At 37.3% G+C, this 26,709-nt stretch overlaps 1 protein-coding gene across 4 annotated transcripts in view; it reads left to right on the top strand.

Annotated features, from left to right (window-relative positions):
• The window catches only part of KIAA1107 (KIAA1107 ortholog), a 61,598-nt gene extending 36,602 nt beyond the window's left edge, over positions 1-24,996 (top strand). For 2 of the 4 annotated variants that reach the window (XM_030572833.1, XM_030572835.1), the window contains 12 exons: positions 485-581; positions 1,369-1,457; positions 1,685-1,787; positions 6,145-6,327; positions 7,140-7,277; positions 8,716-8,845; positions 15,164-15,225; positions 16,606-17,239; positions 17,592-17,679; positions 18,221-18,360; positions 20,302-22,695; positions 24,080-24,996. In XM_030572833.1, the coding sequence (XP_030428693.1) occupies positions 485-581; positions 1,369-1,457; positions 1,685-1,787; positions 6,145-6,327; positions 7,140-7,277; positions 8,716-8,845; positions 15,164-15,225; positions 16,606-17,239; positions 17,592-17,679; positions 18,221-18,360; positions 20,302-22,695; positions 24,080-24,549 (4,528 nt within the window). In that variant the 3' untranslated portion in view covers positions 24,550-24,996. Of the gene's footprint in view, positions 1-484; positions 582-1,368; positions 1,458-1,684; positions 1,788-6,144; positions 6,328-7,139; positions 7,278-8,715; positions 8,846-15,163; positions 15,226-16,605; positions 17,240-17,591; positions 17,680-18,220; positions 18,361-20,301; positions 22,696-23,725 lie in introns of all 4 variants that reach the window. The other 2 variants (XM_030572836.1, XM_030572834.1) reach the window with 2 other exon arrangements.
• The last annotated feature ends 1,713 nt before the right edge of the window (positions 24,997-26,709 follow it).

Below are 26,709 nucleotides of genomic sequence, written 5' to 3'. Positions count from 1 at the left end.
AACTAGAAAAGAGCACTTGCCCTCAAAATGGAGAGGTACTGAAAGCCCTGTAAGAAGTTCTGTGAGCTTCAGCAAGCAGCTCTAGAGGGTGACTCTGTGTTAGTTGTAGGTTGTTTTTTTTTTTAGCTAGGTTTGTTTCTGTTTGAGGACTGTATTTTGGAACATTCTAGACCAGTGGTTTTTCACCTTTTTTCATTTTCAGACCCCTAAATATTTTTGAATGAAGGTGTCTCCTCCTTTGGAAATCTTAGACAGTCTGTGAACCCCCAACGGTCTGCAGACCACAGGTTGAAAACCACTGTTCTAGACATGTACCATGTACTTACACTTATTCAGTACACAGTGGTGTATAGAAACTTCTAACTGAGAAGAAAAAAGGGGTTACGAGGAGGTCATTTGGGTTGCAAACTGTCTTGTAAGCCAAAATGTGAACTTCCGGGTTGTATGGTGATTTTGATTCCTATCATTACTGCTCTCACTTCAGTCGAATATTCAGCGTTGCTGATATGTATGGGCTAGACGGGCTGAAAGAAGTAGCTATCTATATTCTCAAAAGAGACTACTGCAATTTTTTTCAAAAGGTATGTGTTTCAGTTTTACACTACTATGTGAGCCAAAATGCCAGAGGGGGAGGAATTTGATTCTTCTATTATAAGTCAGATTGTTGAGATATTTAATTGGACCTGAAGAAGAGCTCTGTGTAAGCTCGAAAACTTGGCTCTCTCACCAACAGAAGTTGGTCCAATAAAAGATATTACCTCATCAGTCTTGTCTCTTTAATTTTATTAGTTCATTTCCAGTTTAATAACAAAGAATCATTCTGTTACTACTGAAGGTGCTAGGCCAGGGTCTGCAGTTCCTACACTCTTCTTCCTAATTCCATCATGTTAAATGGGATTACTAATGGAAGTAAGGCCTGCAGGGTCAAGTACCTATTTGTATAACAACTGTGAAGTAGGCAGTTTGTAAACCATAGTCGAAAAAATGCAGTATTCCACTATAGCAGTTAAACTTATATTAAATTTCTTAGAATAATAGCCATTGTCATGTAGCTTTATATTGTTGGGGGTTGTATACAGACATGTTGCATACTTGGAAGTATATTTTTCAGGTATTTCTGTTCAGTTGAAAATTGAAAGTTGAAAACCCAAGTTTTTTTTATTTGAATGTGTCCATACGTTAGATCCAACACTGCACCATTGCCGCTGATTTCAGTGGAAGCAAGAGTAGGCCCATTATGCATAAACTTCCATAAATATAAATATTCTGGTCACTGACAATATTTCAGGCTAAACTGAAGACTTGTATATCTGCATGTTTTCGATAAGTCAATGTACAGTAAGTACGATTATTTTGTCACAATTTTAGCCTATTCCTGGAAGGCAGCAACATGTGCTAGAATGCCTAGCTATTGCTCATTCAATGGAAGTCGAGAACCTTTATGCTGCTTGCATGAAGTAAGTGAAATAAAATGCATTATAGTTGATACTGTCCATTTTCATTGTTCATTCTTTAACGTATTTTGACAGACTGAACACAACTTTGGGAGGAACTTAAAGTTCATATTTTAATCTATTTTTTTCCATGGGGCTCATTTATGTTAGCAGAGGTGAAGATATTACAATAATAGTTATATGAAATTTCATCTATTTTTCTTACTTAAGTAAAGCTCTTATTTTAACAGATGGATAGTAAAATATTTTGTGAAATGTTGGTCAGAGAGGAGCTTTGCCAGTTTACCCACTGAACTTCAGAACAACTGTCTTACTGTGATAATTCAATCTTTGGTAAGTATGTACCTACTGAGTGCTTACATGTATGTTACTTTAAAATTGTGCTTATTTAGCTTTGCAAAGGAATCAAAGTCAATTAATATTAAACATGCCTTATTAAATGTATAGTATATTAATCATAGTAAATGAAAGATAATTATATAAATGAAAACACACAAACAAACACTGACATACAAATACAGTCACACTGGTGTTTCATGGAACATATGATGATGGAAAATCTCAAACCACTCCAAAATATAGCCATTAAAGAGGAGTTTATCAAAATCCATATTCTGACAGAATAGTGCAACGTTATACATTCAAATAGAGAGAAGGAACAATTGTAGTAATGATCAGGTTAATTCTTATACCAGACACCAGAGGTGAAACTCTGGCCTGATTGGCGTAAGTAGGAGTTGTACCACTGACTTCAATGGGTTCAAGAGGATTTCACCCCAAATTTTAATTTGGAGACTTATGCATAAGCTGGTTGGTGGGATTTTTTCCTCCAGGCGAAAATGTTTTGCTGTCAGTGAGCAGGTACGAGCCATCTACTTATACGTAGGGCCTGTGTCTGTCGTGGAGGTCATAGATTCCATGACTTCCTGTGACCTCGAAGGCTTTTGCAGCTGCCAATGTGGCTGACCCCCGTGCTGCCCAAGCAGCTGGCACCAGGAACAGCTGCTCAGGTGGCTCCGGGGACAGCCACACCAGTCGCTGCTGGAGCAGCTCTGCAGCCAGCCACTGCTGGAGCTGCCCTGGGGATCACCCGAGCAGCAGCAGATGTGACTGGCCCAGGGACTGCCTGAGGAGCAGTCCTGGGGACAGCAGGAGCAGCTGTAGCTTGGAGGCTGCCAGCAGCAGTCCCAGGGACAGCCAGAGCAGCGACAGGATTGTGACCCTGGGGGTGTCCGGAGCAGCCCCTGCTTGGTGGCCCCCGGCAGCTGGTGCCGCTAGCCTCCCCACCTCCTGAGAAGCAGCCCTCCAGATAAGATTTAGTCAGGGTATCTATAGTACAATCATGGACAGGTCACGGGACTGTGAATTTTTGTTTATTGTTCGTGACCTGTCCATGACTTTTATTAAAAATACCCATGACTAAATCATAGCGTTACATATAGGGAACTAATCTCTCAAAATCGTTAGTGTCTGTAATTTTAGATTGTCTTAGCTTAATATTAAGCTGTTTTATCTTCCGTTTCACAAATGGTCAACACTGATATGACCTCTGAATGTATCCATCTTCAGACCTTACCTGTTGTTGTTAATGTTGTGTTTTTACATTCAATTCATACTGCCTGAATTTACAGATTTTCCTCTCTGGGATTTGTGGAATGAATATCTGGGGTGATTTAGTTGGTCAAATTCAAATGTGAGTTATGCCAGCTGAAAATTTGAGCTAGAATGTGCACTGTATCACAGCACAAATAAATATAGTTTGTACCCTGAATGCTATCTTTGTCAGAAAGTTACATGGTATCTAGGATGAGATTCTTATCCCCACTCTAGCCGCTTCACACTGGCTAAAGGGGCTGAAACAGTGTTAGAGAGGCTCTAAACGACCTGTTTTTTAGCTGGGTATGATTTCTCCTGTGCAAGCACTGTAGAGTCAGCCATAGTGTGTCTTCTGATGACCCTCACATAAGCCCTGGAGTAAGGTGTGTGGTGGGGGCAAGGTGGGAGGGGTGGAGTTGCAGCATGCAATGCCGCAGAGATTCTGGGCAGTGCTGAGGCCCATCGGGTGATCCTGGGCAGCTGACAGGCCTGTGGAATCCTCTCCAGCCCCAAGAGCAGCCAGGAAGGTGGTTTAAAGCCATCTTGCCCCTATCCTGTTCCTGCTGGGCTGAAAGTTCTGGGCTGTGCCTCTTAGTTGAGGTCTAGTAAGGCTTCACAAATTATGGAGTTGAAAAATAAATCAACATGCTTCTTCCATTCTTTCTGCCTCCCTAAATCCTATGTGGCATCTATTCCCAACATTTCCTGAGACTGAAAATTCTCTAGTGGTCTATGGGGTTTTGTATATTTTAAAAATTGCAAAAATGTTAAGGCTGCTTGGCAAAACAGTCTAATATTTATAGATATTTTACTTGAGCTATTATATTTTACAAAAAACTTTTTATGCTGTGCATAGTACTTTTCAACAGTTATACCCAATCTGTAAATCTGATCTTATTGGTTCTTTCAATCTTGGACATTTTAAATTTAAAAGCCACTTAAATATAATAATGGAATGCTTTCTTCTGATATACACAATTTCCAAATGTACAGGTGTATGCTTGAGTAGAATCGCTATTGGCTTTGTGAACTTTCATTGAAACAACATTAAAGGCAGCAGAGAAGCAACAAATGTTCCAAAATACTGAGCTGTTTCTCTTGCTCCTGTATAGCAAATCCTGAGAGGAATGTGAGAAGTAGACTTGCAGTGGAGAGACTTTGATGAAAAGCCACAAAGATTGGTACAAGAAACTAAAAACTTCTAAGTATGAGTGCCATTTAAAACCACTTTAAGGGTGCTTATCCTGGTAGCCTAACAAACAAGTGTTTGGAAGCAACTATTTTTTAGAAGAGAAAAAGAAATTTCCTCCTAAAACAAAACTATAGTTGTTCACAGTTGTCTCTTACCCTAGAGATAGATTACGTCTGGAAGAATAAGATTCAGATAGGCCCAGACCTGTAAGGTGCTGATTTAACTGGATGCTGTGGAGGTATTTCATATTTCACTAGAAGTGCTTAATGGGCATTGTAGGCACTCAGCACCTTGCAAGAAAGAGGTAGATGCTCCTCGTCTTGTGAGTAAGGACCTGATCCTCCACTATTAAAGAGGCTTGTAATTGAGCCAGTGGAAGTAAGATCGAACCCTAAGTGCATGCTAATCCTTTATTTACATTTACATGCACATATGAGAAATAGGCTTTGCCCATAACAAATGTAAAAATAGTTGAGCAAGGACTTGCAGGAAGTACACTCCTAGTTGGAATATACACAGAGAAAATACATGCTGTGTTTTTCTTTTTCTGAGCTGAAAGTACTCAAGCTTTCTTGGTAAGTGTGAATTTGAACTTTGTAACACTTTTCTGTCATGTATTTAGTTGAACTGAGTGTTTTTCTTTTCTATAGCAATCTAACTAAGATTAACCAAATTTCAGCTTTTAAAACCATCAGTATGTTTTCTCTTTTCTACATTGTTTTTTCACTAATTTGTCTTTGCTTTCTCATGATGAACTCTCATTCCATAACAATTAGGAAACTGACAAGAACTAGAAATTTTGATTTACTTTACAGGTTTACTACTACTTTGTTTCCATTAGGAAGAATATACACGACCCTGCTTGTAGAAAACAGTTTACTTTTGGCAGCATTTTTAAACCAAGATAACAGGGGTGGGGGGGGGTAATAAAGCTTATTGAGCATATTGTATAATTTATCAACTGACCTGGGAGATCACATGTAATAGATCTTTTAATCCATTTTACTTTGGTGGATAATGATAAATTGTTAATTACTTTTAAGATGTGAGTTGGCAGGTGGTGATATGGTCAAAGTCAAAGTAAAACTAAATTAAAAGGGAGAGAATATTAGGAAACATGGGGAGGGATTCAGTGGTTTGAGCATTGGCCTGCTAAACCCCAGGTTGTGAGTTCAATCCTTGCGAGGGAGCCACTTAAGAATCTGGGGCAAAAATCAGTACTTGGTCCTGCTAGTGAAGGCAGGGGGCTGGACTCGATGACCTTTCAAGGTCCCTTCCAGTTCTAGGAGATAGGATATCTCCATTTATTTATGTTTAAAACAAACAAATGCCACACGGATCAACTCACTCCTTCCTATGGAAAACTTGGGGATGGGGACGCTAAGTGAAGATAAAATTCTGTGAAGTCCAACTGTTGCTTCATTGGACAGGGTGCAGGAGGCTCTGGCAATGTCTCCCAGCCATGTAGAACTCTCCCTGATCCTTATGTCAACATGGCTTTCACATTCTCGTGTGACTTAATATTATCCTTTCCATTTAACTTTCCTATGAGATTCCCCTTACTAGTTCAGTGTTTGGCATTTGTTTGTGAATCTGCCTTCTCTCTAGGCAGCAAAATACAATGATAAAAAAAGGGAAAATGTAATAAAATCCCATTATGAAAACATTCTCCCCTAGCATCAGCAGAGAATAGAAATAATTGAGCCCACCAGACTTATTAACTTAAAAAAAGGTAGTGAAGTACACTAATGTTAAAATCCAAATACAATTAAGGTAAGTGAAATTAATAGTAAGTGTAGGTGTTCAGTAACTGAATAGGAGCTATTTGAGAGAGAGCATTTTCTTGGATGTCTACTCTATTAGATAACTATTCTAATATATATTAATTGCTTTTATTTTAAGAACTACAAGAATGCAGCTTCTCTTTTGATGGAAAGTGACCGGCTGCTCAGTAGTCTTCCCCAAGTGAAATGGTCTGAAACGGCTATGGCCTTGGCATCTAGGCTTCAAGAAGAATGCATAACATTTATTGTAACAAAGTTCCCTCATATAATAGAGAGTGAAAGTTTTCATATTTTCTTGCAGGTAAAATGCTCACGAGTTACGTTTTACTTTTTTCAAAACAAATGCATTGTATTATTTCACTTCCTTGTATGAGAGTGGGTTCTTCCCAACAACTTAGGCTGTTAACTTACTCAGAATGATTTCAGTGTCACTTTACAAATAATTTTACGTAATAATTTAATATTAGAGCGGGTCAGTTATTAGGGCATAATTCCTTTGATAAAATTAAGACTTTGATCATATGTAAAGTTACATACTTCAAGTTGAGCAAGTGTGGGTAGTTCCACGAAGTCAAGGGTACTACTCTTCTGTGTGTAAAGTTAAGCACGTGCATAAACACATCATAAAGCATGTACAGGACCAAAGTCCAAGGTAGCAGCATGGGCATGCCATAATATCCATTGACTTTTTGAGTTGCAAATGTGCATCACTACTAAGGGTTAAGGTAGTAATTGAAAGAGTTCCTTGCAGTATTTCCTGGTAAGAGCTTGTCTAATTTTACCCAGCACTGCATTTCCCTAATAAGACAAAGATTTGGCAAGGTGCTCTGATGCATCAAAAATTAAAAATGGATATATCAAAACTGCCCTTTTTTTCAGATTGGTATTCAGCTATAAATTCAACACCAGCTGCTTCTTCCTAAGATTTTGTTTGGCTAGATGATGAGATCTCAAAAATATTTGCAGCACCATTTTTTGTGTGGAGAGAGAGGTGCAATGAATAAATGGAAAACATTGAACACCAAAGTTACAATGATCACTTTCTGTTGGGTAGTATTTTTTGTATGAAATACACGTTTATTTTAAATGACTCCCTTTTCGTTGTTTCCTTAGGCACAAGCAATGAGCAGCAAACCTGATCTTCTAGAACAAGTTTTAAAAGCAATTGAGAAAAACATTAGCATTGGAAACAGTTGCTTTCTTCTTATAGCTGTGGATACTTTGTTGAGCTCCACAAGTGTGAAGGAAATGGTAGGTTTTGCAGTAGATAATAGAAAAAGAATAGCTCACAACACTTATTCAGTTATTTTTAAACTGTAGCTTTTTGTTTGTTTGGTGTAAGAGTTCAAATCAAGTTATGCAATTTTGACTCTGTGACCCCAATACTGCAGTTGGATCCATGCAGGCGGTCCATCACACCTGTGCAAAGTCCTGTTGAAAACATAGGACCTACTGGCATTTGTGTATAGCAGGTGTGGCCAGCCTGAGCCAGAATTTACCAATGTACATTGCCAAAGAGCCACAGTAATATGTCAGCAGCCTCCCATCAGCTCCCCCACCCTGCTCCTAGTGTCTCCCACCCAACCACAGCCCTGCTGATCAGCACCTTACCCTCCCTCCTAGCTGTTTCGTGGTGTGCAGGAGGCTCTGGGGGGAGGAGCGAGGGCCCAGCAGGCTCAGGGGAGAGGGCGGGAAGAGAGGGAGTTGGGGAAGGGCCTGTGGCAGAGCCAGGGGTTAAGCAGTGAGCACCCCCCGACACATTGAAAAGTTGGCACCTATAGCTCTAGGAGTTGGTACCTCTACAAGGAGCCGCATATTAACTTCTGAAGAGCTGCATGTGGCTCTGGAGGTTGGCCACCCCTGGTATAAAGCAACATTTAAAAAAAAAAAAAAAGTACTTAGCACTGCCTGTGGCAACACTAGCAGCAATGACTAATAACATTGTGTGTGGGAAGGCACTACTAATGTTCACTACCATTGTAAATATGTGACCGAGAAAGAATATTTAAAAATTAAATAACCTTAAATTTACTCTAGGGGATGGCGTTTATTTTTAATTAATCTACTTTAAAAAACACTTGAATCCGAGGGTTGTTTGCTTTTTTTTTTAAGCAAACTCTTCAGAGCAAGAACTGCGATCTTCCTATGTTTTTGGAAAGTGCCTATCATGTTGTGGGTGCTACCATAATCTAAATAATACATTTTAAATGAAAATCGACTATAATGTCATGAGTGATGTGTGAATGATAGGACATACTGATTACAATTTATAATGTTATCTGCAGAAATTTATAAATCTTTTCTTAAACTACTGCGATCAAGTGCTATTATAGACTTACTCAGTAAGAGTGTGAAAATTTAATCAGATACATTTTTGTCGCCAAGAGAATTTGACCTTGTAGTGGCAGAGCTGATAGTAAAAAGCTCTGAAAGGATTAATTTAAAAAAGGAATGTGGTGGCTTGTGATGCTTTAGCTTCTGTGGGAGTGGCTTAGTTTCAAACTATAAAATTGGGGGGGGAGGACAATAAGCCCTCATAAACAGCATCTGCATCTACTAGGTTATTGTAAAATATAAATGATGACATCATTGATCTATCTTAGGGAGTAAGTAGATTCTGACAAGAATAATGACTGGTTGCTATGACAATATGCCTCTCGCCAGCTGCTGATTTGTTACTTGAACACAGGGTTTTACATGCAAGATCCAGGCTCTGCGTGATAAGCTGTGGATCTTCCTGGTTCAGTCTTTTTATGCTGTTTGTCACACAGAAAGCTGGAAGCTGATGAGACCAGATCATCAAGAGAAAATACAAGCAGGTATGTAAGCAATCAAGAACAGCTATCATTGTATAATAATAGTGTCCTTAATACAAAAAATGTTGGTAGTGTTGGGGGCTGGTAGCAAACTATAGCATGCTTAAAACTGTGATGCTCTTGCTTTTAAAGAAGTATTTTATAAATTAAAGCAAAGATAATATGCTTAGCCAGCTTCCTGCCTGGAAATTATTTAACAGTGTTCTGTGAATATTTTCCTGGCTTTTATTTTTATAGATATGAAAAATGGAAACATTATATGTAGATTACGTCTATTTTTGTTTGCAACTATTTGAAATTATTAAAAATATTGCAATAGGATTAAAGAAACCATTATCTATCTCCATTTTTAAGCAGATAAGCATTATAGGAAATTTAAATCTGCACAAAGCAGATTACTAATTCTATTAATTCAGTTTTTTTATCAGTTCATATTAATGTATAAAGATTGTATATCTCTTGCATAATATCCATCTCATGTGGACTGTGAATAAATGTAGAGGCTTGACTTCAGAATTGATTGGTATTGTGATACTGTATGTGTTGCTGCAGAGAGCCCCCCAGGAAGCTGCATAGTGATATCTTAAAATGTTAAGAGGCAGTACTTCAGCTTTAAACAAAAGGAGTTTGTGCTCTGAATGTTTCCTTATTTTCAAATATGTGGAATGAAATTTTGAGGGTGTGGAAGTGAAAATGGCTTCAGGGCCTTGGTTGAATATTTGCTTTGTGATAGTGCAGTTTTATAAAGGAAAAAATGTGAGACTCGTTTAAATGTTCTTTAAAATTAGCTCATCTTTGATTCATAGTAAAAGGTAAAATATCAAATATTTTATTAATGAAGATATTAAAATTGAGACTCTAATGAAAAATTGTACATGATTATAGATTTAAATTTTTATCTCTTAATATGTTGGTTGCAAGATGGACTATATCAGTCCTTTACAAGCCTGATTTAAGGGTGTTACTAAATTATGTTTGATTGCTACTTTCTGAAAAAGGCTCGTGATTTCATTCTTTGTTATAAAGCACTTCAGTAACTTCAGGGGTTGCTTTCAGAAATAGAAGCATAATTTGGAGTACTTCTGTACTAGAACTGTAAAGTAGTGCCTAGACCTTGGTTCATAAAGTGGGTGTCATTCAACTCTCCATCTTAACAGTAGGAAAGTTATTTTGTTTTGGGTTTTTCAGAGTTATATAGCATTAATTCAGCTCTAAGAGACTTCATTTTAACTGTAAACTATTAAGTTATGGAAAACTTTCAGTGTAGGTTTTTGTTCTATAAACAAAATTATGGTATTTTCCTAGAAGCATCTTAATTTTTACATGAGATTTGTTTAGGATCACAGAGGTCAAACAACTTTCATCTTGAGAAAATTTCAGGTACTACTGAATTCTGAAAAGACCTAACCTTTGTAGATTAATATCCTAGGATAGGAAATACACAAAATTAAGACAAGAAAACAGTCTTTTTCTCATTCACAGCATTTCTGTGTTCTCCTGGGCACAAGTTTATAGGAAAATTTTATTAATATATTGGTGTATATTAATGTGCAGAGTCATCACTGAAAAAATATTATATCCTTGTGGTGCCATTTTCAGCATCTTGCCTTTTCTTGCAGGATTTCTATACAGCTAAATAAAGATGTTTGTAGAAAATTCTTTTGTCATATTGTGTGCTTTGTCCATATAAATAAATAGTAGAATATAGCATGTGAAGAGTGAATGTTTATTTAACCCATTTTTCTCAGAATAAATTTGCATCAAGCCAAAAGATGCATATCAACAAAAATAAATCTTTATCCCTTTTCTCTGTGTACAGTATTTACATATATCCTTTGTATATTGCACAGCCGCTACAGATTTGAAGGTTTCAGTGACTGATGCCTCCCAGATGTTATAGAGAAAAAATATTTATTAGTAGCTTTATTAATTCAGTTATATAGCATTACACGCAGTGCTTTACAAACATGGATAAGATGCATTCCTTGCCCAGAAAAGCTTACATAATGTCCTCCAGATAACTTTAAAACTAACATGTATTGCCTCAAGAGGTAGTGTGTATATAATGTACATATGCAAATATGTGGAGACTACAGCTTTTGACAAAGAACATGAGAATGGGTCAGACCAATGGTCTATCTAGCCCAATATCCTGTCTTCTGACAGTGACCAATGCCAGATGCTTCAAAGGGAACAGAACAGGGCAATCATCAAGTGATCCATCCCCTGTCATTCAGACCTCTATTGTATCCCCTTTAGTCATCTCTTTTCCAAGATGAACAGTCTGTCTTTTTTTAATCTCTCATCTTATAGAAGCTATTTTGTACCCTTAATCCTTTTTGTTGCCCTTCTCTGCACCTTTTCCATTTCTAATATATCTTTTTTTAGATGGGGTGACCAGAACTGCACACAGTATTCTAGATGTGAGCGTATCATGGATTTATATAGTGGCATTGTGATATTTTCTCTTATTATTTATCCCTTTCCTAATATTCTAGTGTTTTTGACTGCCATTGCACACAGAGTGGATGTTTTCAGAGAACTATCCACAATGACTACAATGTCTCTCTCTTGAACGGTAACAACTAATTTAGACCCCATCATTTTGTATGTATAATTGGGATTATATATTCCAATATGCATTATTTTGCATTTATCAACATCGGATTTCATCTGCCATTCTATTGCCCAGTCACCCAGTTTTGTGAGATTCCTTTTTTAATTCTTTGCAGTCTGCTTTGGACTTAATGTTCTTGAGTAATTTAGTATCAACTGCAAACTTTGCCACCTCACTGTTTACATCTTTTTCCAGATCATTTATGAATATGCTGAACAGCACTGGTCTCAGTACAGATCACTGGGGGACATCACTATTTATCCTTCTCCATTGTGAAAACTGACTACTTATTGCTACCCTTTGTTTCCTATCTTTTAACCACTTACTGATCCATGAGACAACCTTTCCTCTTATCCCATGACTGTTTATTTGCTTAAGAGCCTTTGGTGAGGGACCTTGTCAAAGGCTCTTTGAAAGTCCAGGTACACTATATCCACTGGATCACCCTTGTCCATATGTTTTTGACTCCCTCAAAGAATTGTAATAGATTGGTGAGGCATGATATCCCTTTACAAAAGCTCTGCTGGCCCTTTCCCAACATATCATGTTCATCTATATGTTGTTGTTCTTTACTGTAATTTCAACCAGTTTGCCTGGTATGAAAGTTAGGCATATTGGCCTGTAATTGCCAGGATAGTCTGTGGAGCCTTTTTTGAAAATTAGCATCACATTAGCTGTCCACCAGTCATCTCGTACGGAGGCTTATTTATGTCATAGGTTACATACCACATTTAATAGTTCTGCAGTTATGTATTTGAGTTCCTTCAGAACTCTTGGTTGATTACCATCTAGTCTTAGTGACTTATTACTGATTTAATTTATCAATTTGTTCCAAAACCTCTTCTGTTGACACCTCAATCTGGGATATTTCCTCAGATTTGTCACCTAAAAAGAATGGCTCAGGTGTGGGAATCTCCCTCACATCTTCTCTGGTGAAGACTGATGCAGATCATTTAGATTATTGGCAATGTCTTGTGTGCCCCATTAGCACTTCGATCCTCCAGTAGCCCAGCTGATTGTTTGGCTGGCTCACTGCTTCTGATGTACTTTAAAAAAAATGGCTGTTTTAATTTTTGAGTCTTTTGCTAGTTCTTCTTCAAATTCTTTTTTGGCCTGCCTAATCTTACTTTTACACTTGATTTGCCAGAGTTTATGCTCCTTTCTATTTTCCTCAGTAGGATTTGGCTTCTAATTTTTAAAGGCTGCCTCTTTTGCCTCTAACTGCCTCTTTTACTCTGTTTAGCCACGGTGGCATTTTTTTGTGTGGTCCTCTTATTTTTTCTTTTTAATTTGGGATTCACATTTAATCTGAGCCTCTTATGGTGGGGTTTTTTAAAAGTTTACATGCAGTTTGCCGGCATTTCACTCTTGTGACTGTTCCTTTTAATTTCCATTTAAGTAGCCTCCTCATTTTTGTATAGTTCTTCTTTGTGAAGTTAAATGGTACTCTGGTGGTCTTTTTTCGTATTTCCTCCACCTCTTCCCATCCCCCCAAGACATTAAGGATATTCAATTTAATTATATTATAGTTGTTATTACCGAACGGTTCAGCTATGTTCACCTCTTGGACCAGATCCTTTGTTCCACATAGGACTAAATCCAGAATTCTCTCTCCCCTTGTGGGTTCCAGGTTTAGCTGCTCCAAGAAGCAGTCATTGGTGGAGTCTAGAAACTGTTTCTCCTGAGGTGACATGTATGCAGTCAGTATGGGGAGTCATAGACTCATAGACTTTAATACCAGAAGAGATCATCATGATCATCTATTCTGATCTCCTGCACATTGCACGCCAAAGAACTACACCCACTCACTTCTGTAATAGACCCATAGTCTCATCCATGCACTGAGACCCTGCAGTTCTTCCCATCTAATTGGCCCTGCACATGGAACTGGAGGCATTTCAAAGAATGCTACCATGAAGGTCTTGGTCTTTAATCTCTTACCTAGAAGCCTAAACTTGACCTGCATGACCTCTCTCCTGCCTTTCTCTATGTCACTGGTACCCTATGGTCACTGCCTCCTCCCGAGCACTGCACGTAAGCCTGTCTAGATGTCTTGAGAGATCCACAACCTCCGCACCTGCCAGGCAGTTGACCAGTGGTTCTCTTGGTCATCACAAACCCAGCTATCCATATTTCTAATTGATCAAATCCCCATTACCTGTCTCTTACTAATAACTGGGATTCCCTACCATCCCCTCTCCCACACCAACCCCCTGAGAGGTATTCTCAGTGCAAGAGGATACCATGACATCATTTGGAAAGAGGGTCTGAACTAGAAGATTGTTTCCCTCTGCTCCAGTTTGATGTTCTCTTTCCTGGAGACTTTCCTCCTCCTACCCCCAGTCTGACAGCCTCTGTGCTGTTGAGGAGAACCGCTTTAATATGTCTCAGAAAGCCTCATCTATGTACCCATTAGTCTCCCGTAGCTTTTCCGTTCAGCTACTCTGGTCTCAAGAGTCCGTACTCTGTCTCTGAGGGTCATGAGCTCCTTGCACTGAATGCTCATATGCCGCCTGCCCACAAGGCAGGTAATCATGCATGCTGCATTTAGCCATAAATTGGATAGCCCCAACTCTGCAGCTGGACTTCTGCCTGCATTGTTGTTACTCTTGCAGCTTTTTTCCCTTTTTTCTTTTGGAGGGCAGGGAGATGGGGTGGTTATTGGCCTAAGTTTAGAGAGCGTTAGGTGTATCTAACTCTCACGCTTCCTCTCTAAACTCTAGGCTTGTCTACACTACCCGCCGGATCGACGGGCAGCGATCAATCCAGCAAGGGTTGATTTATCACGTCTAGTATATACGCGCTAAAATTGACCACTGAACGCTCTCCTGTCGACTCTGGTCCTCCACCAGAACAAGGAGCACAAATGGAGTCGACGGGAGGGTGTCAGCTGAAGACACTGCGGTAAGTAGATCTAAGTACGTCAACTTCAGCTACACTATTAACGTAGCTGAAGTTGCATATCTTAGATCAACCCTGCATGGTAGTGTAGACAAACCCTCCCTTGCAAAATTCCCCATGTCACTTTGAAGCTTGTTTTTTAAACCCTTGTTCTCCCTGCTAATCCTGCTCCTTGGTCAATGCTTAATGGATTGTAACGGGATTCGGAATCAAAATTTTCTTAAGAAGCTCTCAGCCTTGCTTAGCAGGCTTCTAGGCTCAGCACATGCCCCGCAAACAGATCACACTATATACTACAGTATATTGTTTGGTTGTTTTAAGAGAATAGATTTTTTTATTTCAAATAGATGATGTTAGTACAAATGTATAGGTGGTTAGAATAATTGAAAGTGATTGTTTTTGCACATTCCTATATACCCAGGTTCTCAAAGTACACCTGAAAGATTTAATGAGCTATGTACATCAGAGGTATGGAAGTATTATCCTTGTTTTGTAGATGGGGAAACAGAGACATTAAGTAACTTGCCCCAGATTACATAAGAAGTCTGCTGCAGAGTTCATTACAGATATTGGATCTCCTAACTCTGAATCCTGTCCTCTAGATACAAAAACATCCCTAGCCACTTAATGTTTTCCATTTTGCCAAAATAAATCTCCCTTGATTAGTTCTCTGGCTCCAAAAGATAGTCCCATGAATAAGGCTGGCTTTCTCTCTCTCTCTCTCTCTCTCTCTCTCTCTCTCTCTCTCTCTCTCTCTCATGCTGCCTTCCGACTGATAATAGCGATCCTTTTTCCCTATACAGCTGCTTTTGACAAAGGGGATGATCGAAGACTTGGCAAAAAACCTGTATTCACTAGTTCTCAGGTAAATGCTTAGATTCTTACAATTAAAAAAAATCAGAATCCCATAAGGAGCAGTTAGGTTTTTCATGCTTTATATTTTCAAACTAATATAATGTGGTGTGGTCTGTGTTTACTAACTACTGGTAGTTAATCTTCAGCAATCACATCTTCTTTGTAATTCTAGTTGAGCCAGTATTTTAATCCATAATCTGTGATGTCCGTTATTAGAGCATTTTAGATTTTGATGGGGTTAGCACGAGTCCATGCTTTCAAATAGTTGGGGCCAAACAGAAGACAGGAATTTGTGTTCAGACGTTATTGCACACTTCCCTGTTGGTGTATAATAATAAAGCTGTGATCTCAAGTTTGGAAAAAAGGGTAGTCTGCTACTGAGCTAATGGAGCTTTTCCACTAGCCCAAGCCACCACTTAACTCGGTCTGTTATGCTCCTCATTAATCTGCTTGTTGTGAAAGAGCTTTTCAAAGTCATCAACAATCCATGTATTTGAGAATCATGCCCAAAGTGACATTGTTGTTTGACAGAAGAGGTATTGTTATAGGGGTTAATGTCCAAGGATATATATTACTATTCACTTTGTTACTAGTTAGGTTACATTTTTATAGGCTTAAATCTTAACACTAAAAAATACCTTTACCTGGGAATTCTGAACCCTTATTTGGAAGTTATACTGTTTTGTAATGGTTGAAAGCTTCCCATGTCATATGTATTTTAAAATAATGGCAGTCTTCATGATCATAGGGAATTGAATATTGAATTCCCAGTTTGAAAGTCTAAATATAACCTATAAAATAAATGAATCTCTCCAACAGGAACTAATTGTATAAAGAAGTAATGATTATACAGTATTGTGTCCAAAGTAAAGGACAATGTTTTGCACAGCATTTCTTGTTCTCTCTGAAGCCATGGCTACACTGGCGCTTTACAGCGCTGCAACTTTCACGCTCAGGGGTGTGAAAAAAACACCCCCGAGCGCTGCAAGATACAGTGCTGTAATGCCTCAGTGTAAACAGCGCTGCAAGCTACACCCGTAGAGGATGTGGAGTACGTGCAGCGCTGGGAGACCTCTCTCCCAGCGCTGGCGCTGTGACCACACTTGAAACTTCAAAGCACTGCCGGGGCAGCACTTTGAAGTGCAAGTGTAGCCATACCCTGACGCAGATCTGACTTCAATAGGGGACGTAAAGGGAACTGGATTTAGTACTTAGAGTGCTCGAAAGGCAGCAATCTGAGCTCCGTGACTTGGAAAATTAATTTTATATCTTCCTCCCAAACTCTAATTTTAGTGTTAGATTTATGCTAAGTTTCAGGAGTACCTGTGTTTCAAGAGCTAAAGATTATGCATGTTTTATTATGTTGCTAAATGTCTTCTGTTCTTTTCAGCTAAACAGACGCATTACTGACTCTGTTGATATAAAGCACACTTCCTGGAAAGTAAAAGGCAAGAGTAATTATTGTGGCAGTTCCTTCACTAATCAGGATAAAATGAAATCTGATGGATTAGGAGCATCTGGACATACATCAAGTACCAATAGAAATACTGCTAAGACTTCAAAACATGATGACTTAAAGGGAAAAGATAGTAAGAAAACAGTTTCCAAGATTACAAAAGATTCAAAAACTGGGGAAAAAGTTGCTTCACCAAAGGCTAGAGCTGTCATAAAGCCAAAAATAGAAAGTAATGGAAATGCTAAGGCTGAAAGCTTGATTACCAAACAAGATTCAGAGAAGTCATCATCTGCAAGTGGGCAAAAAAATTCTGGAAGTGGAAAAGGTGTAAAAAATCAGGAGGGAAAAAGTTCAGGTGCCAGACCTAAAGTACTTACTGGAAGCCCAAGTGTGCAAATCAAAACAAAGCCGTTGAAGAAAACTACAGGGAAAGAATCACCCTCTCTAGTAACAGAGACTGACAACTTGCTGAAAGTTCCTAGCTCAAGTCCCGATTTACAGATTTCCAATGAACAACTAGATGAACTCAAAGAGGATAAACCAGTAGATGAAGGAAAAAAACATACCGGTAATTAGAGACCCCTTCTGACTTTCCACAGGCAGGTCATATGCTGGAAAACAGCCTGGAGAGTTCCAAAAGTTCTGTTCTAGATGGTTATGACCCTGCACAAGCATATTTTAAAAATAAATATTAATTCCAAAAAGTAATGCTAAAATGCCCATGTATAATGGCTCTAACTCAAACGTTATATGCTTTAAAAAAATATGTGCATATACAAGACAGCACTATAAAAATCTGTTCTTCCAGTTTTGGCATCTATGCTGTTTTCAGTATCTGACCATTATACGTTAGTATTTGTTTTTAGGTATTTGTAAATCATACATTTTATCCTATAACTAATCTTTAATTTTGTTTATAGCAATGAAAACAAAGTCTGTTTTGAAGATGACTAATGGAGCCACCAACAAAAAAGCTAGTGAATTTGAGACTGACGTTACAACAAATAGGTTTGTTGGAAATCAAAATATTACTTCTAATTTTATACTTGGTTTTTAATTGCTTGATTAAATGTAATTGTCATTTAATCAACATGTTTTTAAACCTAAGAATTTTTCAGAATATTTGTCTATTTCACATTGTTAGTAAGAAAGTAGAAATAACTGTGGACAATATTCTTGTGAAGATAGCATTATTTTGCCTCTGGGTTTGGGCTGCTTTGTTTGTTTGTTTGTTTTAGCATTGTTACAGCAACTCTGCAGATCTGCACAATTATGTGACTGAATCCTGGAAAGTGCTGAGAACTCTGCATAGCCTCTGAAATAGCTTAGATGAAGCTACAAAATCAATAGAAGATGAGAGGAGTTAGTACCTTGGAGAAACAGGTCCCTAAATATATTGTTTATTTTCAGGAAGAGTAAAGTCATTTTACATAGCATATATTGTGCTTTCCATGTTAAAATGTATAGAGTACTACTGATTATTTAAACAAGTTCACTTTTTAGATGTTAAACTTGCAAGTAATGCAAGCAGTATCTTTTTCTCTCATAGTGTGACAAAAAAACCCACTGGGAAAGGATACAATGAACAAAGTCCACAAACAGTTTTGAAGAAAAAGGGAAATGTGAGTGGCAATTCTGCAGCTCAGCAGAAGAAAAAGAATGTACCAGCTAATGTTGCTAAAAACCAAGGTAGAATTAAATGGCACTAAACTAAATCATACTTTACTATTTGAATCATTTTGCTATAGTGTAACACAGATAAGGAGTTTATCATCAGACAATAGAAAAGTTCTGACAATCTTGGTGTATTTCCCATATTTCATTTTTGCTGACAGACCTCAGACGCATTTTTCTGCTTGTTTAATTCTCATAAGGCTGGTGTATATTTATTTTTTAAAATCTGGCCAGCTATTGGGGAGAAACCCCTTCCTTAATATGCTTTGTAGATCTTTTTTCCTCTAATCGTATCTTTAAGTATTCTGCATCTAGAACTTCCATTAAGTTCAGTAGAAATTCTGTATCTGAAACAAATTGACAATATACATTAGAGAGCCAGACTGGATGAAGATATTTCTCCTTTTGTCTACATAATATGCTTTTTATATTTAACACTGCTTGATTCCAGTGTTCATCATTTCTGAATATTTTTTCATGCATGCTGTACAGTATGTAGTAAAAACATTTCAAAGTTATCTTTTTCTTTTGCAATCTTTTAATTTAAGTGTGTAAATAAGAATTAAACTTTTATAGAGTCCAAAATAAATCACTTCATTTTGATTGTATCATAACACCGGAGAGAGTTATAGTGATTGTGGAAAAAACCTAAGTAGGAGGTAGAAAATCAGACCTGCAGATGAATGACATTTTCCAGTCACAATAATGTGCAAGGAACAAGTGTTACAGATAAACAAAAAAACACTACCATAAAAATCTGTAATGCTCAAATTAACATAATTAGAATGGAGGCAGGTGACTAAAGAGCTTTCTTTCTCATATTTAGTTGGTCTCATAGTTACAGTCCCAAAGTTATTGACTTGTCACACAAGCCAAGGTATTCCAGCATGCACTGAACTCTAGATGTCAGTTGCACTGATTGCCTAAGGGTAGAAGGTAAGTAGCATTTTACTCATTACTCTTAAGGATTTTGATATAAAATAAGAGTATATTATGGGATATAAAATATATTAAGTGAAAGTCCAAAGTCCTCAGAGTATTAAGTAAAACCTAACTTATTTTTCCTTCAATTGTGTCTCTGCTCCATTATTAAGCATCAGTATAGAAATACTGTGCATTCACAGACATGGAAAAAGTATCATAAGGCAAGAAGAAATCTGTTTAAGGTGTGAGGACAGTATGCCTTGAGAACTACCTTCTTAAAATCTGCATTTTAACACCTTGGCAACCTATTTTATAACTAGCAAAAAGTATAGTCCATTGTAGCTATTTTTATAGCAAGTATGGTATGGTATGTAATAACCTTCACTGTGTAGAGACCTGGCTGAGCCAAGGCACAAGAAGGAAAGTGAAGGGTGGAGTATTTTCAGCTTGAACACTGCATTTCCTTATTGATTAAATTAGAACCTGAATGCTACTTTAATTCACATTCAGCTAGTACATGAAACATAGGTCCTGTCCATTTCATAGAATCATAGAATATTATGATTAAATTAAAGATCTCACAACACTTTCTGAAAGAGTAGGGGTGTTAATACTGGTAGTTTTGGCCATATTACAACTAGAATAAGTACATTCTGCTTTCTGAAATTTCCTCTGTAATTTAAATTGAATAGAATACTCATCACTTCCTAGGTTAAACAACTGAGCAGTGATTTCTGTGTATCATTAGATAGCTGCTGCTTTCCACTCTAGTAATGGCTGCACTTCAGTAGTGGATGAAGTGATTCCTACATTCACAGTTTGTAAAGTGCTTTGGATTCAAAGGTCCTAAATTAGTGCAAGATATTTTTATTAAATGTTTGTATTTAAGATCATTTAATTTAACAAATTTTAAAATTACTTGGTTGTCTAAAATATTTTTAATAATCTTTTATTTGACTTACATGCATCCGATTTATCAATAATATAGTTCTCTGACTAGAATGTATTTTGTTTACTTTTTTTATTTGTTAGGACCACAAGGAGATTCACAAAATTCATTAAAATCTGGAATGTCTCTGAAACAAAATGAAGGAAAACACATGATGCAAAATTTGTCTCAGACAACACTTTCAGAAAAACAACCTTCATCTAAGAAAAAGAGTATTAAACAGTCACAAACATCTGCAGTTAAAGCCACTGCAAAAATAACAACACCCAAAAATCAGACGCATTCAAAGAAAGGTGAGACTATGAACAGTAAAGACCCAAAACAGAAAATAGTTACTGGGCAGCCTATATCAAAAACTCAATCTTCAACACAAAGACATTTAAGAAGTGAATCTCCTGTTGTCCAGAAAAACGGGCATAGTCCTGAACAGAAAATTTCAGAACAGACACTTGAACATACATCTGCTACTCTTGCAATTCAGCCACATGGCAATAACAAATGCAGCCCTGCAAAACAAAGTAAGTGTGAAAAATCTATGACAGAGTGTAGCACAGGAGACCTACTCATGGAATCAGGGCAACCTGATCCAAGAAAATTATTGGATCCTCTTGAAAATGAGGAATACAAAGTAGAAACCAAACCTTTTTGTACTCAAGTTAGAGGACAAAATGTTGCTAAGCTGAATATTTCAATGCAAAATGAAATGGAATCAAAACAGGTTTGTGAAGATGAAATTGAAATTGCATATCTGGTCGATAAAAACAAAGATGATGGTAATACAACTGAATTTAATTGTTATACAGAGCCTAGTAGAAATGCATACTCAGTCATTTGCAAGAATACTGGCCAAAAACTCCCTACTTCAGTTTCAGAAGAAAGATTGAAAAAGTGCAAAACTGTTTGTGATTCAGCTCAGAAATACTTGGGATATTCAGGAAACAGCAGTGATACCTTAAACGCTGAAATGGGCATTAGTTATGGAGAAGATCATTTACCCAGCTTTTCTAAGATAATGAATGCCTCTAATTCAGAACAAGATGAAAGAAAATCGTCTAAGACTCATGTAAAGGGATTTGCAAGTGCTGGTCAATTGTCTGATAAATCAGCCTTGATCGAATACAGGTCTGCTACAGTAGACTCAGATGCTGCTTCAAAATGTTTCACAGGACACGTTACAGAAAAATGTTCACCTAAAGATATGGATACTACAGAAACACCAGAAAGCCATGAAAATTCAGAAACTCCCTTTGTGGATCGTTGGAATTTGAGTACAAGTGTGTTGGATCCAAAAGAGAGTCCTGAATCTGATACTGGCAGTGCAACAACATCTTCTGATGATATCAAACCGAGATCAGAAGACTATGATGCTGGAGGTTCACAGGATGATGAAGGATCAAATGAGAGAGGGATTTCTAAATGTAGCACTATGTTGTGCCATGATTTTCTTGGAAGAAGCAGCAGTGATACAAGTACACCTGAAGAACTAAAAATCTATGACAGTAGTCTAAGAATAGAAGTGAAAATGAAAAAAGAGGGTTCAGATCTTTTTCATGTTAATTCAACAAGTGATGATGAGATACCAAGAAAAAGACCAGAAATGTGGTCACATCAAGGTGTATTAAGGATCAATACTAGGGAAACTGAAAACACTACTTTTGGTAGCACACAATTTACTCAGGAAGCAGACCAAGTTTCCTCTTCTGCAGATGAAACGGAAGATGAAAAATCTGAAGCAGAAAATGTAGTAGAAAGCTTTCCTCAATCTAACCCTCCTACTCAGCCATTCCAAGGAATTGTTAATTTAGCTTTCGAAGATGCAACAGAGAATGATATTGAAAGTCAAGAATTTTCTACAACTAAAAAATTTAAGCGATCTGTTTTACTTTCAGTAGACGAATGTGAAGAGTTGGGATCTGATGATGGAGATGGTCATGCTCTCCTTCGGCATTCCATAGATTCCCCTACTCCTTCTGATGTTTTTGATAGTGTATCTCAGGAGCATCATGAAAAGACTTATTATTCAAGGTATTCGTTGGAAACTGAAGATGGATTCCTGGAGTGCAAACAGCAAGAAAAGGATAGAAGTGACAGATTAGATAAAAGAGAGCACTTTTTTCTAGCTCCTCATAGTACAGAAATCAAAGGAAAAGATAATCAGGGTGCTTCAGTGACAGAACAAAATTGCCCAGAGAAAGTACTGTCAGTAGCAGATAGTCAGTGTTCAATAGAAGAGCAAAAGGTAAATAGTAAGAATGAAGAGATTAATGAAATTCAGCAGTGCAATAAACTTTCAGACAACGACACGAAGTCTCAAGAAAGACCATGTCATTTGGACCTTCATCAAAGAGATACTAATTGTGACATGCAAAAGAAGAGTTCTGTAAAACCCTGTAAGAATCAGTTACTGACTCTGGAAGGTCAAGTGAGAGAGTGTCAGCGAGCACCTACTGAATACACTAATACTGATTTACCTGCAGGTAATGTACAGAAATAGAAATGCTAAGTCCCTCAAAAACTTAAATTAGTAGGCAGAATATTGGAAATGTGATGTCTGGGGTCAGATCATGAACTCTAATAATTGGCTCAATTTTTTTAAACAAAACGTAAATGCTTTTAAGTATTTACTTGTTTACTGAATGCTCGTCCATTTTGGATACACATTAAATAACTTAATGTTTCAATGGAAAACTTGAATATTTATACTAAGCAAATTATTCAGATCGATTTTATGCAGTACTAAAAAGAGAGATTGGGAACAATTCCTTGCATGCTAATTATTTTAGGTCAAATTTAACATTGGCAGCATCAGCTTTCGGTGGGAACTTTTGTATATGTTTTGTCTGCTTTACAACCTATATTATATATTTAAGTGGGATGTGCAATAACTACAGTAATAACCTTACTAAAGTGCACTGAACTGTTTACCTTAACAGTTATATTCATTATTTTTGCGATTTGTTGATATAATATATTTTACTTGGAGATATGGATGCTGATCCTTCTCCCACTGAATTCAGCGGGATGTTTCCCAGACTTCAATGGGAGCAGTTGACTTGCAGTTTGTTCTAAATTGTTCTAAATTTTACCAGTGAAAACAGATTTCCTAAAAGAGAGATTATATTTGAACCAGTGACCATTAAAAAAAAAAAGCTCTGGCTTGTTTCACCTAGTTAAATGATTGTCTAGATGTTTTATCTGTTTTGTCTTTCTAAACCCAGTAATTCAAAGTATCCCATTATAAAATACACAATAGTGTCTGAATATATTAACTATTGTGTATTCAAGAGTAATGAAATGCTGATGATCTATGTTCAGCAGAACCACAGAAGAAGACCTTTAAAAGTTGTACTATTTTTTTTTTTTAAGTTTGCTTGTCCTTGCCTGTAGCTACCCTTATAATGTAGTATAAAATAAGCCTGTGAATAAGCCATTTTGTTTTTCCTTCTCTTTGGACCTTACATCACCATTCAGTGATCATATATTCTTTTTTTTTCCCTTCCTTCCCAGCCACCTCCTGTTCCAACTTTACGTTATTGTAGTGAATTAGAAATTCCATGTGCATTAATTGTCTGTTTACATAACTTGTCTTTTCTGTATCAGAAATTTTCTAATTATGAAGGTTTATTGGTAATTACCAGTGGTGATTGCTGCTCTAACTTAATTTGTAAACCAGACTTTGTTTGTTTTTTGGGTTTTTTTACAGAGAAAATAAATGCCTACATTTTGTCAATTTTGTATAAATTTACATTTTTTGCTACTTATTGAATTGTCTCTCCTCAATGAGTTAAATTTTGCTCTACAAAGCCCTGAGGGGGGAACATGTGCAATTTTTACATTGTGTAGTATTATGAATTATTGCAGGGGACATAGATGATTGTGACGTATTGGCACAAACCTGCATGTATGAGCATCGACCTTCAAAAACCCTTTCTCCAATATATGAGATGGATGTTGGAGAAGCTATTGAGCAAAGGATGGAGTCAGAAAGGGACATTCTAGATGTGGATTTTGAAGATGAGCAATTTGTAGAACAGGACTGGACTCTTCTCAGGCAATTGTTATCTGAGCAGGACTCAAACATTGATTTCAAAAACTCTGTTCCTGAAGACCTTAACTTAGCACAATATCTTATCAATCAGACACTACTTCTGGCACGAGATGGTTCAAAGCCTCAGGGTAAATCACACATTGATACTTTCAGTAGATGGACTGAACTAATGTCACCACTGGATGATTCTTCAGCAAGTATCACAGTGGCGAGCTTTTCCTCTGAAGATTGTTCTTCTCCTCAAGGGGAATGGACAATTCTTGAACTGGAAACCCATCATTAAAGTGATCAAGTGTTTGAAAATGGACTCCAACCCCTACCCCAAATCTATTTTTGATGCATTGTTTCCATACAATAATGAAATACTGCATCAGTTAAGAACAGCCAATTCTTGATACTGAGGCAATGTTTCCAATATATTGAGGTAAATACTGTTAATTTATAACCTAGCTTTAGTCACAAATAGAATAATTTTTCAAAGCTGAAATAGATGTTTTTCTAAAATCAACTTCGAGCATGTATTTTCTAGAATTGTTAGAAAAATTAGATGACTTGCAAGAAAAATCTTGGTTTAAACTCCATCTTCCATCCTCTTTCTGTCGTTTGTTAATATAGTCTTTATTGAGCATGGATTTTAACATGTGACTGCACAAGAAGTAGCACTTTTTTTCGTTTTTGCTCTTCATACCGTGATTTTTCAACAATAAAAGATTGAGCATTTGTGTTGAAAGGTGTTGTGTTCCAACAGTACTTTAAATGTTAGAAATTTATATTTGCATTTACAGAATGTAAAAAGTTTTGGACTCTATATTTACATAAGCTGCTTGTTCAGTTTGTTTCCACCAGATTGATTTTGTATATTTTTGTTTGAGTTGAAAATTTTCAAAAATTGTTTTTAAATTGTCATTTATTTAAATACAAGACTGCAGAGGTAGTGTAAGAATGGTAGATCCTCTCTTGGGAACACAAATATATCCCCTTACTTCAGTAAATAATGGCTTGGTGTATGAATCAGAATGCTAAGCCTGTTCTGAAATACTATGTCTATCAGCTCAAAAAGTAGATTCAGTCTGAAGTTTTAGCAGTGGCACTCTTGCCTTCTTCACTTTAAAAGTCCATGTTTGAAGTAGAATTTTAGTTGTGCTACAACTCAAGATACTTTTGTGCCTCTCCCCTACTGTCTAATTCATAACTAGTTTATTGGGGTTTTCAAAATCCCTGTGTGTCTTCTATCTTTGTGAGAGTATTGGGGTTTTTGCTGTCTCTCTTTTTAATCTCATCATGCCTCTAAAATTTCCTTATGGAGGCCCAGTGTCTCATCCTCTTGATTAAGGAAAACCAAGACGGAAATGCTTCTCACCATGTCTGCTCTGCTCATTCTGCTGCTAAAGAAGGTGGCAGTTAAATGACATGAGCAGTGGTTTTTGTTGTTGTTTTTGGGAATGGGAGTTAATAAGGGGGATACTTTCCAGGTGAAGGTTATTGAACCATATTCCTCACCGCATTTCAAGAAAGATGTGGAGAAATTGGAGAGGGTCCAGAGAAGAGCAACAAGAATGATTAAAGGTCTTGAGAACATGACCTATGAAGGAAGGCTGAAGGAATTGGGTTTGTTTAGTTTGGAAAAGAGAAGACTGAGAGGGGACATGATAGCAGTTTTCAGGTATCTAAAAGGGTGTCATCAGGAGGAGGGAGAAAACTTGTTCACCTTAGCCTCCAATGATAGAACAAGAAGCAATGGGCTTAAACTGCAGCAAGGGAGATTTAGGTTGGACATTAGGAAAAAGTTCCTAACTGTCAGGGTAGTTAAACACTGGAACAGATTGCCTAGGGAAGTTGTGGAATCTCCATCTCTGGAGATATTTAAGAGTAGGTTAGATAAATGTCCATTAGGGATGGTCTAGACAATATTTGGTCCTGCCATGAGGGCAGGGGACTGGACTCGATGACCTCTCGAGGTCCCTTCCAGTCCTGGAGTCTATGAGTCTATGCCATACTGAGGCAAAACGCAGCAATAAGGATGGTCTTATGTAAACTATACAATATTGCTTCTGCAGAGCCCCTCCTGTTAATGACCAACAGGAGATGTGCCTTCAAATGGGAGTGCTACACTGCAGTAACAAATTACTAAAATGGTGGTTAAAAAAAAAAGACTTTTTTTTTTTTTTTTACCAAAAGCCTAACTTGCACTGGTTATAGCCAAGGATAATACAGGCAGGTGTTTTGCAAACTTTTGCACAATTCTGCCAATGCACCTTAATTCTGGCCTGCAGGCATTCCTGAATCTTAATCCTATGCTGTTTATAAGCAGAGACTGACAGGAGTCTTGAATTGTGAAGTCGCTTTGAGATGTGGCTAAGCAGTGACTGCTAAACTAACTTTCACTTTTGACCTAATCAGCATATTGATCTCAGAACTCATGACTTGGAAAGGCTGCTGCTAC

Source organism: Gopherus evgoodei, chromosome 8 (genome assembly GCF_007399415.2).
Source record: "Gopherus evgoodei ecotype Sinaloan lineage chromosome 8, rGopEvg1_v1.p, whole genome shotgun sequence".
NCBI classification, from domain to species: domain Eukaryota; kingdom Metazoa; phylum Chordata; order Testudines; family Testudinidae; genus Gopherus; species Gopherus evgoodei.
The sequence above is the reverse complement of the archived record's forward strand: the minus strand, read 5'-3'. Positions and strand labels throughout refer to the sequence as shown.